Here is an 18293-nt window from a genome sequence, read left to right as displayed (position 1 = left end):
AAACGGCAGACATTTTGTTTTCATTTTGCGTACATAAGTTAATTTCCTCCAAACATAACCGTGCGATGTAAAAATAAAAGGAGCAATTTTGTCTAGAAATGCCATATTTACATTGCCTGATTCCCCCCAAAAAAGAATTCTTTGATTTTTGTTTACTCCCAATTAAAAACTATCCTGTCTTCTCTCCATCTCTCTGAAAGTGAGCACAGTCGACACTGGTTTTTCAAAGGCCGCCTCTTCATTGACGGGGAGGAGAAGAAGGCATCGCTGTTTGAAATGATCATGAAAACCCAGGAGAGCAGCAACCCGAACAATGTTATAAAGTTCTGTGATAACAGCAGGTGAATGCCCTCCTTAATTTGTGATCCAACCTTCTTCCTCACACATATTCATGAACTGTACGTGCCAAGATATTTAACCATAAGAGAAGACATTGTTTATGTTGGAGTCATATACACAAGAAGTGAAAAGTATGTGTAACATTTTTCTTTGTAAGCTCTAGATGGTAATGAAAAACAACAGTCTCCTGATACAGCATTATGAAGTGTCCATTTAGTGGCTCACGAGAATGCACAAGACCCTGTGCTCTGTGTCTCTGTAAATTGGTCATTTAGGCTTAAATGGACACAATGTGTTGGTTGAATATTTTGACATTATTTAACATGACTTGCAGAGCATTGGTGTTATTTTGTTCAACTTCGTTTGGATATTATCACTCCTCTTGCATCCATTGGTATATGGCAGTGTTGATTTTAGTGGTCCATTTGACCACACATAAAGGTGTTAAGTAGATTGTCTGTCGGGTGTTTTTTTTTGTTGTTTTTTTTTTTGGCCGTCTCAGACTATTTGTAACATTCAGTCTCTGAGTGGGTTGTTAGTTTTAGCCTGTGGGTGTTTTGGTCAGAACTAGTGCGTGTTAACGTGGCATACATAGGATGTTAGTTTGCATGTAGTCATTTGGATCTGCACATTGTAAGTTGATGCACCATAAAACTCCACAGATTTTTTTGTTATAACTGTCCATAAATGTAGGAAAGCGACCCTCTTTGCAGAGCTCTTTACCAAAATTGTACTATTGTTTTCCCCAATTGGCAAAACCTTTAGCACCCTCTGTAAGTTCCTGGTAAATGCCTAAGTTACTAAAGCGCGTCCTTAAGGGCAGGAGCACGAATTTTGCCACACTAATGGACATCTCACCAAGCACATGCAAGACCATTGCAGGCTGCGTTTGTTGGTGCTGACATAAGTGAAAACACAACATGACACACGGTCCTGTGGGCCATGCCTCCTAACACTACATGTACTATTTGTAAGTCACCCCTCCAGCAGCCCTGACAGCTCTAACGCAGGGTGCTAAATATTGCATATAAGTTGTACCTGCATGAGCAGATATGTCTCGGTGCTGGTCAGTCCTATTGTTGCCAGTACAAGTGACCAGGGAAGCCATTTTAAACCACGTACTGGGCACTGGTTAAAACAGGTTCCCCAGCTACATGATGGCGTCACCGAAGAAAGGGATATTGGTTATCAAGCATCTAATATTGATAAACTCACACTAATTCCAGTGTTTGATTTATCAATAAAAGCACATTACAGGTGCCCCCTGAAAACCTACCAGTCTTGGGTGTGGCTGCTGAGTGGCCTCTGCCAGCCTGCCACCCAAGACGCTGTTCTGACCTCCTAGGGTGAGAGCTTTTTGCTCTCAGGAGACCCAGAACAAAAGCCTGTCAAGGAAGAAGATGTAACAACCCCCTCCCACAGGATTGACTGCTGATTATCCTCCCTAAAGCGACTAGCTTCAAAGGAGATGCTGCCTTTCGAATGCAAATCTGTCTCCCCTCACAGGAGAGGAAGCTGAGCCCCCTTTGTCTAACACTTTTGACACCTGGACAGGTGAGAAAATTAGCTAGTCGGTAGGCATGCTACCCCCAGGCTAGTACCACCCTTAAGGTGGGCTAAACTGAAGTGGATAGAACTTTTCAGAAGTGGCCATCTGTGATAGCATACTTAATAATTCTGGGGCAGGGTTATGCCCACTTCCCACAGTAAGTGATAATTTACAGGGCGTAGTGACTCCAAGGGTCAGTAGCCCATTGGTTACTATCCTCCCCGAACGCCCATAAATTGCGTATTTAGGGGCGTCCCTGGCACCAGAGAAGCAGATCCTGATGACCTAAGAAGAGAGAGGACATCGGAGAGAGGAGAGAAGAAGTGACTGACCTGTTACCAGCCCCAATGGCCTGTCTGCATCTCTCTTCGAAAACTGTGCCAAAGTCGACTCGTCCTGAAGGTGTTGCCTCCAGAAACGTGGGAGGACTGCCTGCCTTTGATAAAGAAACAGGACCTCATGTGGGACAGAGGAACTGTTCCTTGCATCTCAGCAATTCTAAAAGAAAGGACTGTGAGGCCTCCAGGAACCGACCAAATCCAACAGCTAAAGCCACCACTGCACCTGTCGTCCTGAACCTGAGTCGATGTGGGTTAACTGTGCCATCTAAGTCTTCCAGAACCTGAGTGCATCTTGGTTTCACCCCACGTGGACTCCCCGACGTCGCCTGCACCCTCTGCACGCAGACCTCTACCCCGAATGCTCCAGTTAGGAAAAAATCAATGCTTAGGGTCTCTCTTGTAACTGTCACCCCTTGGCCATTGAGAAGAGGACCAAAGGTGTCCCTACATCACCAAGCATCATGAGACCTGAGCCCCTCTGTTGGTGCACCCCGACTGGCCTCCTAGCCAGAGCCTGCAGCCTCTATTTGCAGAGACTGATCTCAATAGAATAATATTTGGCTCCCGGCACTGTTTCCTCGTCCCACTGGGAGTGTACTACTGGTGCTGCCTTGGACCTTGCCCACCACTCACCTTAACTCCTGGAGATTAGTCTCTTAAATTGCTGTGCTATACCTGTTTGCAGAACGTGTTCTTCCTTCCATAGTATAACCCTGCAGAACTCAGTTATTGCACTGTGTCCACTTTTTGAACTGAAAAGAATTCATATTTAAAACGTACTTACCCGAACGATTTTTCTCTGATGTCTAAACCTGTATAAAGATATTTGCTATTTTTTATAAATTGTTATGGCTCTTCTTCTTGAGTTTTGTGTCCTTTATTGATCATTGTGTATATCTGGAGATGTCTTGCACTCCTCTCTGTTAAGCCTAAGGCTGCTCGACCACACTACCCCCCCAACGAAGCACCTTGGGATTGCTAGAGCAAGCCCATGTCGACTCATAAGGGAAACCCTGGAGACTCTACCCAGTATATCAGGTTATAGATATATCACGTAAAGAGCCAGCTTCCTATAAGAAACAATCACATTTCAATTTGCACTTTTGCTCTCCACTGTATGTTTCTGGTAACTATGGAGAGTGATTCCATTAGAAGGAGGCCAGTGGTACATGATTTTAGAGGAAGAGGTTTCCTGCCATATAATCTCTTGCAATATTGATCTTGTTCCTTTTCATTGTACAGGCTCAACATTCCCAATCTCACGATGGCCGCATTCCTTTCTGCTATCCACTATTTAGGTCTCGCCTGTCGATGCGCATGCGCATCGAGCAAGCGAGACTATAGGGGCTCATCCACTCTTTATCCAACTTGCAAGGAATCGTGGCGATTCCTTGCAGTGCCCGTGACTTTTAAGCTCAATGCGCATGCGCATTGAGCATCGAGCATGCCAGACTATAGGGGCTCATCCACTCTTTATCCAACTTGCAAGGAATCGTGGCGATTCCTTGCAGTGCCCGTGACTTTTAAGCTCAATGCGCATGCGCATTGAGCTTAAAAGCGCGTGCACATGCCCCCAGCCGCCTGCCTTGCCTACTCTCCCGCCCCCTCACTTCTTGATTGCACGGCCGCTAGGCCGTGCCTCCCCTACTCTCCTCCTCCTACTCTGTCTGTTCCCGCACTCCTCCCACACCCCCGCTCCGCCCCCTCCCCTGCCTGCCATGTCGCGTCGCATTTCTCCTCCCCCCTCCCCCCAGCCGCCTGCCTTGCCTACTCTCCCGCCCCCTCACTTCTTGATTGCACGGCCGCTAGGCCGTGCCTCCCCTACTCTCCTCCTCCTACTCTCCTCCCGCTACACCCTTCAGGTTGCTCTTCGCAGTTGCGCTCCCCACGCTGAGACGTTGTGTTCCTCTCGGCTCTACTTGGCTTTCCTTTGTTTGGGTCTCCTGTTCCCGGGCCCTGCAGTGGCTCGCGAGGTCCGGGGGCCTGTTTGGGATCAGTGCTGGCTCGCGCGCACATCTCCCGCCTCTTCACTCTTCCCGGAAGGTCGCCGTTCCTTCAGTTAGGACTTTAATCTCGAGTCTTATGAGGTCCTCTCATAACCCCTCGCTGGTGGGGGCAGCTTTGATTTGTCCACTCGGACCCCACACGTTCCTCGTCACAGAGGCACATCCTGTGAGAAACGACCAGTGGCCACACACATGGCGCGGGGCCTTACTAGCTCCTTCCGCTTGACTGGTTTCTTTCACAGCTCTGCTCCATTGTTCCTCTGTCTGCTAGAGTTCTACGGCTGTTAACTGCTTCATACAGAATCCACCATTTGAGATATTTCCCATAATGCTAAACAAGCTGTGCTGAAGCCATCTTAGTCACGCCGGTAATTACACAAACTTATGAGGCATGTCAATCAGAGGTCCCTAGGCATCCTGGGAGATTTCGACCCCCACACACACTCACTGCTTAGAGACCCACCCTTCATCATTTCTCACCCTCTCGATTTTTGTCTGGCCTCCGTGCTTCCCTGTCAACAATTGACTCTATCCCTGTCTAGTCCTCCCAACCACTCTTACTTCCCCCTGTAATAGATTGTCTCTGTAATACTGGTGCAAACTGTTGTAGGTGGATGTGTGTGTATTTATTTGTGTGTATTATGTAAGTGAAGATGGCCTCCATGCCACATCCATTTGTCTTTCCTCCCGCTGTCCACCCATATGGTCATTTACCTTCGATCTAGTGATGATTAAACTCACGCAGAATGAACAAGCATTGGCAAAGACAATAGGGCTCCCCTATTGGCAATGTTGGTTTTGGCAATGTTTTGCAGCCATGCTGTACAGCAGCAGAGATGCTTTGCAGTGCGCCTAAACTCATTTACAAAAGCGCTGTGATGCAGGCTGAGCAAATGCACTTTAAATAAAAAAAAATGCATTAGCACTGGATGCATCTCCTAGTCTGTGTGAGGCTTATGGGTCACAGCTTGCATTATTATCAGGGAGACTTTCACCACCATAAGGCTCAAGCTGATGTTGTGAATGCTGTGGGTGAGGCAGCCTGTTAGTAATACGTGCGCACAAGAAGTTTTCAGTGGGCATTTATCAGAAGTTGAAGTGAGCAGCGATTAACAGGATCTGTGTTCCACTGCTTTTGATTTTACTGTCAAATTTTCAGAGTTCTGGTTCTCTCAGTTTTCGAGTTAAAAGCATAAATCTTTTTAACTTACAAAACAGTTCACGTGAACACTAGCACTCGCTTGCCATTTGCTCCCGCCCGCCTCCGAGAGCTTCACTTGAAAGGCATCCAGTCCCCCGCCCCCTGCTTCACACTTTTCACGGCCGCCAGGCCCTGTCTCGCATTTCTCATCCCCGCCCATCTGATAAGTTGCGCGGCTTATTAGCGTTGGAGGGGGCGAATTAAGTTGGGTGAACATTTTCCATTCTAAGTGTTGGAAGGGTGACAGCCACTTTGTCAGGTCCATAGTGGAACTTTACTTTGTGAGTTACCATTATCCGCATAGAAAACACCCTCAACCTTTACACTGAGATGTTTTTTTTTCTGATCGGTATTTTGTCGAGGTATTTTCAGTAGCTTGTGTGATTTTTGAATGTGCACTATGCTCTAGCATGCAATTTTAATACGAGATGATAGCAGGTGCTCACACCCCCTCACCCTCACCCACCTTCACACCCTCAGCCTCACACCCTCAGCCTCACACCCCCTCACCCTCACTCCCCCTGACCCTCACACCCCCTCACCCTCACACACACCCTCACCCTCACACACCCCCTCACCCCACCCTCTCACCCTCACACAACCTCACACCCCCTCACCCTCACACACCCTCACCCTCACACCCCCTCACCCTCACACCCTCACACACCCTCACACCCCCTCACCCTCACACACCCTCACACCCCCTCACCCTCACACCCCCTCACCCTCACACCCCCTCACCCTCACACACCCTCACCCTCACTCACCCTCACTCACCCTCACTCACCCTCACTCACCCTCACTCACCCTCACTCACCCTCACTCACACTCACTCACACTCAGTCACTCTCACTCACACTCAGTCACCCTCACTCACCCTCACTCACCCTCACTCACCCTCAACCCCTCACTCACCCTCACTCATCCTCACTCACCCTCAACACCTCACCCTCACCCACCCTCAACCCCTCACCCTAACTCACAATAACCCTCCCTCACCCTCACCCTCACTCACTCTCACTCTCACTCACCCTCAACACCTCACTCACCCTCAACACCTCACTCACACTCAACTCCTCACTCACCCCCACCCTCACTCACCCTCAACACCTCACCCTCACACAGTGCAATAGGTCTCACAGGATTTTTAGTTAAAGCTTTTACAAATGTTTATTGCTTTTTTTATTTGTAATTCTTTAGCATTGGCTACAAAAAATAAAAATGCAAAAGATTTACAACAAAAAACCCATAAACAATTCTAAATGCACTAACTCTAATGCTGCGAGACCTATTGCATTTCCAATGCTTGTTTTATATGCATGTCTCCGTCTTAGATTTCTGTATTCACTCTAGCTGTACAGATTATACTGTTCTCAAAACATCGTGCTATCCCTGTATAAATAGTCCAACTTTTTTTGTTTTCATGTGGGCATTCCTACTTGTGCTTGCTCTTTATATGCACACTTCAACATTCTTCTACTTGCACGGTGTTTAACTGATCTATTTAATTCTTTCTTAGTCCATTCATAAAAGGAGCTGCCAGTCAAAAGCTGGATCAAATTCTTGATTTTGTTTTTCTTTTCAGTGGGATTGAAGGAAGGGAAGTGTTATCCTTGTACCCTACAGACCCATCCAAAGCCAGCCACTTCGAGCAGCAGAAGTCAACCCGTCATGTTATCTTCACAGCTGAGACACACAACTTCCCAACAGGTGAGCAATCATCAGCATCTTCTCTTTATCTACTCTCATTCCTTTCTTGTAATGATTTTAGTGTTATCCTGACCCGCAGGATTCCTTCCTTTCTTATGCAATGTCTTATTTTCAGGACTCTCTTGCGGTGCAATCCTCTGTCCTCTTTTAGCTCCATGTCTTACATTATTTCTTTTTAGGTTATTTTATCATTCTTCCTGCCATGTTCCTCTCTATTTCTCTTCCTTTCTTGCTGAATGACTTTTTTTTTTTTTTACACTGCACCCTCCCACCCCATCCTTTTTAGGTCTCGCTTAGACAGCACTTGCGCTATCTCTTCAAACAGGTTGAACATTTTTGCATGGAATTTGTGGATGTAAACCTGTTGAAAGAAACATTTAAAATTTCTGCTCCTACGGAATATAGCTTACACAAGCTTTCTAGAGGCACTTAAGCGGTGACACAGACACTTCCCACTGTAACAAATTAAGCACAGTGCTTGTTGAAACCCCATTATTTCAAGCAGTGCAATAAATAATTGTTTCCTTTTAGCCATAATTACAATTTGAGAACACCCCACAGAGATCCTTTTTAGGTCTCATGGCGTTAAGCGCGGTCTCGCCAGAGACCTATAGTCAGCGACACAGCTTTCCAGGAGACAGGACCTGGCCACGCGCATGGCGATCGGAGCGGGCCGCGCGCGCACGCTATGGCCATCTCCTGTCTCCTGGGAAGCGCAAACACACACGCATGCACAGACACACACACACGAGCGCCCATACACTCACGCACACATACAGAGACTCCCCCCCCCCCAGCCAGCACACATACACACACGCACGCACACACACACACACACGAGCGCACCGAGACACCCACCACCCCCCTGCCTCCCCCGCCGCCGCCTAGAAATGTGAGCACCAACCAAAAAGGTCTCCCATGCTCTAGCCGTCTTGTGCCCTGATGGCTCTCTCGCTCTGGGCCCCCACCGCTCCTCACCTGCCTCACCAGTTCTCCAAATTGTGTTCTACTCTCGGTAGCAGAGAGAGGTCAAATTGTCACCGCCGGCCGCTCGAGGTCTAGCGCGGCTCACAGGCCGCGAGCGGCTCATCGGTGCCCAACAGCTCCTGCATACAATTGTCGCGGTGGACAATGCTTCTGCGCTCAGCTGCGGCCCCGGCAGCAACCAGGAAAACCACGGAGGCACGGACCTGGGGCCCTCTTTGCTAAGCAGAGTTAGCAGTCATCGTCGGGTCAGGGCTGGGGTCCGGGCACCCGCACAACTCCGGGTCCATGCCACACTCGAGTACCAGATCACAACGGCAGTCGCAGGTAGGGCAGCGCGCAACACTCCGATGTTGGGTGGCTGGGGCTCCGCGGTCCACTGCAGCTCCGGAGGTCGCAGATTGCAGCCCAGGATATGTGGTGACCTGGACGACAGGTAGGATATCGCGGATTTAGGATTTACATGCTGGTTGTCATTGCACGCGCACGTTTTGTTTTTCAAGCGATCGCGAAAGTGAAAGCGATCGCTTTGTCTGACGTGCCTCCCGGGCTCACTGCAAGAGGGAGCTGTGAATAATAACTGCCGGCAGCCCCGTGCTGAGGTGCATCATCAGAGCTGTGTGAATAATAGCTGTGAGCCCCGTGCTGAGGTGCATCATCAGAGCTGTGTGAATAATAACAGCTGTGAGCCCGTGCCTGAGGTGCATCATCAGAGCTGTGTGAATAATACCAGCTGTGAGCCTGTGCCTGAGGTGCATCATCAGAGCTGTGTGAATCATACCAGCTGTGAGCCCGTGCCTGAGGTGCATCATCAGAACTGTGTGAATAATAACAGCTGTGAGCCCGTGCCTGAGGTGCATCATCAGAGCTGTGTGAATAATAACTGCGTCAGCCCAGTGCTGAGGTGCATCATCAGAGCTGTGTGAATAATAACTGCTGTGAGCCCGTGCCTGAGGTGCATCATCAGAGCTGTGTGAATAATAACTGCGTCAGCCCCGTGCTGAGGTGCATCATCAGAGCTGTGTGAATAATAACAGCTGTGAGCCCCGTGCTGAGGTGCATCATCAGAGCCGTGTGAATAACAACAGCTGTGAGCCCGTGCCTGAGGTGCATCATCAGAGCTGTGTGAATAATAACAGCTGTGAGCCCGTGCCTGAGGTGCATCATCAGAGCTGTGTGAATATTAACTGCGTCAGCCCCGCGCTGAGGTGCATCATCAGAGCTGTGTGAATAATAACAGCTGTGAGCCTGTGCCTGCGGTGCATCATCAGAGCTGTGTGAATAATAACTGTGTCAGCCCCGTGCTGAGGTGCATCATCAGAGCTGTGTGAATAATAACTGCTGTGAGCCCGTGCCGGAGGTGCATCATCAGAGCTGTGTGAATAATAACTGCTGTGAGCCCGTGCCTGAGGTGCATCATCGGAGCTGTGTGAATAATAACTGGGTCAGCCCCGTGCGTGAGGTGCATCATCAGAGTTCTGTGAATAATAACTGCTGTGAGCCCGTGCCTGAGGTGCATCATCGGAGCTGTGTGAATAATAACTGGGTCAGCCCCGTGCGTGAGGTGCATCATCAGAGCTGTGTGAATAATAACAGCTGTGAGCAACAGCATACTCTTGCACACATTCTCACTGCTCACCAATTCAAAGTTTGCTAAAACTTTTATGCAACGCATTGTCATACACCTTGCCAATAGCTCAAACTTTAATGCTGCGAGACCTATTGCATTGTAAATGCTTGTTATATACTATTACAGCAGTACATTCAATAATACAAAATATTGTTAGTTTATGCAAATCATATAGACCATACAATAACTATGTATGTAATATAAAACATACCATCAACGTAAAAATATAACAAGGCTATTGATAGACACTGTTGCACTTTGGAGAAGCAACAATTTGCTTTGGTTCGAGTTTTCAATGCTTTATTGAATATTCTTTAGGGAATCAGTTAGTTTATTCTGGTTCTCTTTGCATAAGGGACCGTTTGTCTTGGTTTCTTTCTTCCTGGGTACATCTCATTGTGTTTCTCGGGAGAAGGAAATAGGAACTTATGAGGACTTTGTCCCTGTGTCTCACAAGTGTAGGGAAAAAAAGTGAGGGTATGTACGAGAGCCACCTGTCTCCACCACCAGTGTCGCTTTTTAGTGCTTTACGCAGGCGCCATACAATAGGTTTACACAAATAGCTTGCCTTCCCTCCGCACTTTCCAGGAGCACTCAACCCCCTCCCTGTTACACAGAGGAACCGCCCGTCTCACCGGGGCCCCTCTGAAACATACCACGAAAACGGGCACGTACTTCAGACAGTCACGCTCCTCCTGAAGCATTGTGGGCTAGCCTCTGGTGCCAGATGGGGTCCGGCTCCCTCTTGCTCGGTTCTCTGAGAATTGGCTTCCGCAGGTCGGGTTTCTGTTCTGGACGCGCTGAGGCTCTCTCTTCCTCCGTTTGCTTTGCGACTTCTAACCAGGTTGGGTGTGGAGTCCTTCCTCAGTCTCCATACAATTCCAACTTTGTCACGGGAAACACTCCCTATCAAGGCAGCCTCGGCATTCTCCTCGTTGGGGACGGGTTCACATGACGTAGTCATGTGATGGTCCTCGGAAGTCCCTGTAGTTAACAATGCTGTCCTGATCCCTCCTATCTGGATCCTGTGAAGATGAAAGATAGAGGAGAAACGTAAGGGGGGGATATGTCCTCGCCTTCTCCCTCCATCACGGCGTCCTCCGGTACGTCGTGACCCAAACATTGTAGTAATCATTAGTATATTCAGTGTATGTCCGTGTCCATTACATGCCTGGTGCGGCAGGTGCAGTCCCCTGCGTCCACCTGAAGAGCACCCTCATAGGACAGACACTCCTTCCAGCAGAATGGTTGCGTCTATGGTCATCTTCCTCTCCAGTATCCGCCTTGCCCCGCACGGAGCACTCCTGGCTCCATACAGTGTAGTGTTGTAGAGTGTTGCAGAGTAAAATATAGTGGCGTAGAGTAGACTGGTGTAGAGTGCATTGGTGTTTAGTAAACTGTCATACGTTCGAGTGGCGTGACTGCGTACAGTGCAGTGGCATAGTGTGGAGTGGTACAGAGTGGAGTAGGGTGGTGTTGAGTAGATTGAAGTGGAGTATTTCAGGGTAGAGTGAAGTGGTGCAAGTAGAGTGCAGTGCTGTAGAGTAGGGTATTGTATAGTGCAGTGGTACAGTGTAGATTACAGTTCAGTGGCATAGATTGTGATGGTGTAGAGTAGAGTGACGTACAGTACAGTAGCTTAGAGTATTGTAGTGTAGTGGCGTAGACTTCAGTGGTGCACAGTAGATTGGCAAAGAGTGCAGTGGTGCACAGTATATTGGCGTAGAGTGCATTGATTTTGCATAAAGTGGTGTAGAGTGCATTGGCATAGAGTGCAGTAGTTTAGAGTAGAATGCAATGGTGCAGAGTAGAGTGTAATGACGCAGAGTAGAGTGTAATGACGCAGCGTAGATTGGTGTAACAGAGTGGAGTGGCGTAGAGTAGGGTGGAATAGAGTACAGTGGCATAGAGTAGATTGTTTCAGAGTGGAGTGGTGGGTTGTGTACAGTGGTGTAGAGTGCAGTGTTGTAGAATGCAGTGGTACAGAGTAGATTAGAGTGGATTGGCTTAGAGTGCAGTCATGTAGAGTGGAGTGGTGAACAGTTAATTGCCATAGAGGGCCATAGAGTGGTGCAGAGTAGAGAGCAGTGGCATAGAGTGGTGCACCAGTGATTGCGGTGGCGGGGAGTGGCGCAGAGTAGAGTGGCTTAGAGTGCAGTGGCGTAGAGTAGATTGCTTCAGAGTAGAGTGTAATGATGCAGCATAGAGTGCAGCGGCATAGAGTATCTTAAATGGAGTGGTGCAAAGAAGAGTGCATTGGTTTACAGTGTATTGCTGTAAAGTGGAGTCCTGCAGAATTTAGTGGAGTGGTATAGCTCACAGTGGCAATTAGTGGAGTACAGTAAAGTGTGTTAGACTGCATTGTCATAAGAGTGGTGTAGACTAGAATAAAATGAAAACAAATATATAAAGCGCACATATACCCTAAGGCGTCAAGGCACTGAAGCCATTAATCCACCTGCGCTTAAGATCCAGTCAACACCCTGGGGAACTAACAGAGCCTGGTACACTATGAGGTAAAAGACCACGTTTTAAGGGCCTTTCTAAAGACCATGTGATTTTTCCAGGCTTGTAAGATGTCGGGGAAGGGCTTTCCACAGCTTGGCCGTGACCCCTGAAAAGGATCACCTCCCCACCTTGCTTTTCGAAATTTTGGAATCCCCACCAGACTGTGTTTAGCCAAGTGAGCGTCCTGGTCATCAAATACCAATGGATGATGGCCTTCAGCCCCAACATTTGTAAAGCATTATGTACAATGCACAGAGCTTTAAATATAATTTGTTTCCTAAATGGAAGTGAATAAAGTTTAGCTAACTCAGCCTCACTTCTGCATTCTGGACAATTTGAAGCTTATTGAGGGAGGACTTGTTGATGTTTAGGTAAAGATCATGAAACAAAAAAGTCCCTAAAGACAATAACGATCTGTAAGGATGTGACAGTCTATTCAACAATGCTGGTAGTCAATAATTATTGACTACCAGCATTGTTGAATAGACTCTCACATCCTTACAGAACGTTACTGTCTTTAGGGACTTTTTTCTTTCATGTACTTTCCCCTGTCCCCGATTGGACTAGTAGGGGACCTTTCTCTCTTTCTCTAGATAAAGATTGTTACAGTAGTTCATACTTTTTTTTAAAATACTTTTTTATTTAACAGTAAGACAAGAGTAGGCAATACAAACATCAGGTGTTTCGCGATGAAATACAGAATAAGGGTCAGGCAGGGAAAATAAACAAACTAGAATCACTGTAGGAAGTAAGGGGCCCATCACGGGTACACACAACGGAAACAGGGAATAAGCAATCTGTGAATCAGGCAAAGCAATCCCACCCGCACGACCCCATCCACAATGTTACAGGATAATTAAATCAGCGAAAACACCCGGACAATAAAGGATTTGTGAAAGAGAAACAGCCCATCTCTCGTAAAAGAAAAAGGGAAAAAGAAAAGGGGCCATAGAACATAAAAAAGGCAAAATAAAAAACCCCACCCCTAACCCCCCACCCTGCACCCCTGCAATGGCTACGGCCTAACCCCACTAGCAGCGTGCCTGTCGCCCCAGAACTACCCTAAAGGAAGGGAAAAGAAAAAGCGGAGGAGGAGAAAGCAAACACACTCCCGGTCTCCCGTACCCCCCGCCAACAGCGACCACCCGGATACACGATAAAATCAATATTCAGCAAGTATACAAACCAGTCAAGAAAGGATAAACAACAGCCACCCCGTTCCCATCACAATATAGGTACAACCCCGGCATTACGAAAAGCTATTATATCGGAACCCAGCGATAAAGTTCAGCCCTGGCCAGCACGGTCCGTCAGAAGAGTCTTTGCCACTCGAGCCGCCATGTTGTTGGAAAAGGCAAAGCGTCCACAAAAGGTCTTTTCAGTACAAAAGGATAGAAGACAGGATAAAAGTTCACGGCTCGAACTAGGAAAGGTGTCCAAAAACAGCTAATATCCGAAACCATCAACAAGGAACTCGTAGCCACATGGAAGACCGTCTATAGATGTGTTAGGTGGCAGCAGGGTCAGGCAAAAGACGTCAGCGAGAAGCACGGGCCGGCCAGCCGGTGATAGGGGACCGTCAAGATTCATAAATTCCGGGTTATGCACAGGGACCTCGACCTCTGAGATACAATGCACCGCTGGTACCATCTCCAGCTGGAAACCAAACGAGGTGTCGTCCTCAGGTTCCAGGATGCCGTCCACTTTCACCATCAGTGTCCGGAACACAGCGACTGTGTGAGAATGAAGCGCCCCAATGGCGGCCACAACGGCCCGCAGTGATGGCGTGCCCTCCGTCCGCTCCATCCCCTCTCAGTAGGAGACAGAGCAGGACTTGAACCCCGGAGGCCGGCTACTCCGGAGTCACGGGCAACGCAAATCCGATCACAAATAATGGGCGCTCCTCGTCGTGCAGAACACACCGTCGCCGCCAGAGAGGACCCCAGCCCGTCGACCCCGAGGGGGGAGCAAGGTCTCCGGGCCCCCACCGCAGCAGCCGGCGTGACACGATGGCGTGTCCCGGGCGTGGATCGTTCAAAGGATCGTCAGGAAAAATCAACAATTCAGGCACTCTTCGGGAGACCGGGCTCAGTCCAGGTCTTCCGGCCGATGTTGTTCAACTCTGACTCGGGTAGTCCAGAAATCGAGGCCCGGCTTCAACACGGTGGTAGGCCGAGAAAGGAAACACGGCGTATCTTCGTCAGCCGATAAGGTAGAAATCTCGGGATTGCATCTTTGGAAGCTGTAGACCTTCATAAACAAGGAAATCAGGTGTAAGGTAAGGATGAAAGACCGGATAATCGAGCTGCTGGCGGAGGTCGGCGGAGCTGGGAGCTTATGCGGCCATCTTGATTCGTAGCGTAGCTCCTCCCCAGTAGTTCATACTTGATGAACTCAAGGCCCCAACAGCTTACTTGCGGGCTGCCACAGGGATATAAGGGAACATTTTCTGAAGTATCGTGACCATATTAAAACATGCAGAAACCATTTGGTTTACCTGCAGGTCAAAGGATACGCTATTGGGTGATTAGCCACGCTTTATCAATCCTGGATGATGGATTCTTCCATAATAACACCAATTTTTTTGTCTTTTTGGTAGGTAACAGCAGAGTTCTCAGTACATCTGGCCACCAATTGCTGTTGCAGATTGATGGTTGACCTCCATTAAATAATAACCTCATTTTTGTCTGCATTTAATTTCAGACAGTTATCCCTCATCCAGATGGAAATTGCCTTCATGCAGTTATTAAAATTTATGGCGATTGGATGTCCATCATCTGTGATAGACACAAATAGACACAATTATCTGTGTGTTATTAGCATAGGAGAAGGCCAATAGGCCAAAGGACCAAATCATTTTAGCTAAAGGGGATATATATATATATAGATTTAATAATTTAGATCCCTGAGGCACTGTACATGGGAGAACAAATGGACTTGATTTGAACTGACTAGAAGTTGAGTTCTGTCACTTAAAAAGGACTTCAAACGATTCAGCGCTTTCTCCTTGATACCTAGCTGGGCTAGGAGATAGGTGAAGCCAGTGAAATTGTGAACAAAGCTGCGGGCAGATCCAACAGGATCAGTCCTGCAGCCTGACCAACATCGATCAGTGCTCTAATATTTCCGACTGCTGAGACCAAAGCAGTTTCAGTACTATGGCAGCTACAGAAGTCAAATTGAGAGGTATATAGCAGCTCATGTTCCTCAATGAGTGTTATGAGCTGACCTTTGATATGTTTCTCAAGAATGTATGCAGGGATCAGCAAAATGGATATAGAGCAATAGTTTTTTTAGGGAGTTAGTCACGCTTTTTCTTTTTTAAAAGAGGCCTACATGCTGTTTTTTTCTAAGACTCTAGTGGGGCATAGAGTGTAGTGTAGTGTAGTGGAGTAGAGTAGAGTGCAGTGGGCTGGAGGGGTGCAGAAGTGAAGTGGCGTGAAGGTTATTATGTATGGTGTGGTAGCGCACTGTCATCACAGACCACACATTTTAAATTGAAATTGCCATTACATTTGCACAGACATATGGTTTTACTGATAAAACTATGCAGTGCGCAAACAATATTGTGTGGAAATGGCAACACCTAGTATATTGATTTGTTTTGATCATATTCAAATATTTGTTTCCCCCGCACTTCAGAATTACCCAAAAATGTGCTTAATTTATGATTTCCTCATTTGGATATCTTCTGAAATATCTGCACAGTTCATTTACAGGCATTGACATTTTGTATTGCGCTAAAAAAAATAACATTGTTCAGGCGTCCTCCAGCACACCCCAGTACCCAGCATGATTGTTGCATAAATCCTCTCACTTTAAAGTCAAGGAAAGAAAAGTAAACACCATGCTCCCTCTGAAGACAGAGCTCAGAAGACCGAGCCTGACAATTAACCTCTCTGAATGCACGTCAAATGTGACAAGATTGGAACAGGATTTAAAGACCTGTTTACAGAAAGGTGCAAAGTTGGAAGAATACAAGAGACTCTTGTAAACTGGCAGTGGTCCACGGAAGGGATAAACTCAAGCTGGAAAGCCTAAAACAAATAAAGCCAGCAAATAGCAAGCAAGTTCCGTTACGAACCAGAACTTCATTGGTAAGCGATGGGTGGAATGTATTCCCAGGGAAGCTTTCCGAATGTCCCCAAGATGTCTATAGCTTAGCAGACAGCCGTGCTATCGGGTAGGCTTCAATATAATAAAGGTTGATAGGCTTGCTCACTGTGTGTGAGGGTGGATTGATAGAGATTACTGGTATTTCTAGGTGACTCCCATGTATGCTAGTATAGAGTTAATCACTGTGGGAAGTGTTATTGTGAGCATGGTAATAGCTAAATATATCTGTGTAATGTTCGATGTTTAGGAGTTGTCCTGTCGAGTATGTTCTCTTGAAAGTTTGTGTTCTTTCTCAGTGTTAATTGCTGTGTGAAGAGCCATGTGATAACTATATGCCCTTTGTGAGTTTGTGCCACATGTGCCTGTTAGGTTTTATAGACATTATATGCCTATTTTTAAAGAAGGCATTGCGTCTGTGGTCAGTTGACATAACATCCCTTCTGCCTAGGATGTCCAAGTGACACACGGTTCCTTACGCCATGGGGCATGAAAACTATCCCCCCCATCCTTCACCGTTTCACGTACTGCTCTCTTCCCATTATGATGCGGAGTATTTTTTTGCCATCATTTGAAATACAGTCTCGATCCCTTGTTTCCATTCAAAATCATTTTGTTACCCTTGATTGCCTTGCCCACCGACTGAAAGAGGACAATACAGAGCTTTAAAGATGCCAGATGGACATAAAAAGCTGACATCTGGGACAGTACTGTATCCAGGTTTATGACCAATGTATCTGCTACCTTTAGAAAAGCTTATGCGGAGAAATAAAGAAAACAACATTAATGCATAATTGTATTTTTATTCCTACGTATTGCAATTCCATATGTTACTTTAACATTTGAAAAGACTAGTGATTAATTGTGATGCTTACAAATCCAAATGAATAATAAGATGCGACTTCATGGAGAAGTTACTGCTGAAAGTAAGGGAGAGGGAGGTTATGCAGTACCCCATAGATAACTTTTACCATGTTGCATTTGCCTTACAATCTAAGACGGCTGGCAACATTTGTTCTGACAAATTAATGCACTCTCTTTTGATTTGGAGATGATATATTACTTTTACTTTTCCCGACTGCAAAATGTGAGTGGATTTTGTAAAGTAACAATCTTGCTGGGGCAGAGGGAGTGTGAAATGAGAGGTTCTAAGATGGCAAATGTTTTCTAACACCAAACGAAATTTAAATACTTGTAGTGAACTGCACAGATCTTTTAATAATTAGCAAAAGTGTGATGAAAACGTATTTTAAAAAATAAATCTAAACCAAGATTCTTTACAGCGTGACGTGCAAATAATAAATATGTGCAGAATCCTATTTCCACACTTTGTGTGCCATATGGGTTCAGGAGTAAAACTGCATGCATTATATGCTAATTTAGTGGCCATTTCAAGATACTATTGTGATTAAAAGTGTATTCTCTGTAAATTACAGTACCCTAACACACCATGCTCTAGTTATATCTTTTGGACATTAAACTCCAAAATGCACCACTGGACACATACTGCTCTCGTATCACGCTGCTGCTGAATGGGTGTGGCTAATTTGCCTCACATGTTCCATGTGGAATGCTTGCATTTTTCACCGTCCCTGTGACTAAAGTGACGTAACTTTGAAAATTGTTACAGCACCATTAGCTACTCAGTTTTTTGGGCGTGGAACTGATTTTTCCTCATCAGACATTTCCCGAGAGCAAAATAGGAAAAAAAGATGCAAACTGGAAAGGAGAAGGAAGAGAGACTGAATACCCATCACTAAGGGGAAAAAACAGGAACTTAAAAAAGTGGAATAAAGGGGTAGGAAGTGTCTGGTAGTGGGTTAAAGACGCATGACATGGATTCAGGACTACTCTGCCTTGGTTTTCAGTGCCATGAGGTTTAATAGCGCCAGCCTTGTACTTCTAGGCACTG

General features: G+C 46.7%; 1 protein-coding gene across 1 annotated transcript in view; it reads left to right on the top strand.

Moving 5' to 3' along the window:
- PFAS (phosphoribosylformylglycinamidine synthase) overlaps positions 1–18293 on the top strand; it is a 323630-nt gene that overhangs the window by 79175 nt on the left and 226162 nt on the right. Inside the window, exons 7-8 of the mRNA XM_078652618.1 lie at positions 201–341; positions 7022–7146. Of these exons, the coding sequence (XP_078508744.1) occupies positions 201–341; positions 7022–7146 (266 nt within the window). The remainder of the gene's footprint in view (positions 1–200; positions 342–7021; positions 7147–18293) is intronic.

Source organism: Lissotriton helveticus, chromosome 7 (assembly GCF_964261635.1).
Source record: "Lissotriton helveticus chromosome 7, aLisHel1.1, whole genome shotgun sequence".
NCBI lineage: Eukaryota > Metazoa > Chordata > Amphibia > Caudata > Salamandridae > Lissotriton > Lissotriton helveticus.
This window is presented reverse-complemented; position numbering and strand designations above follow the sequence as displayed.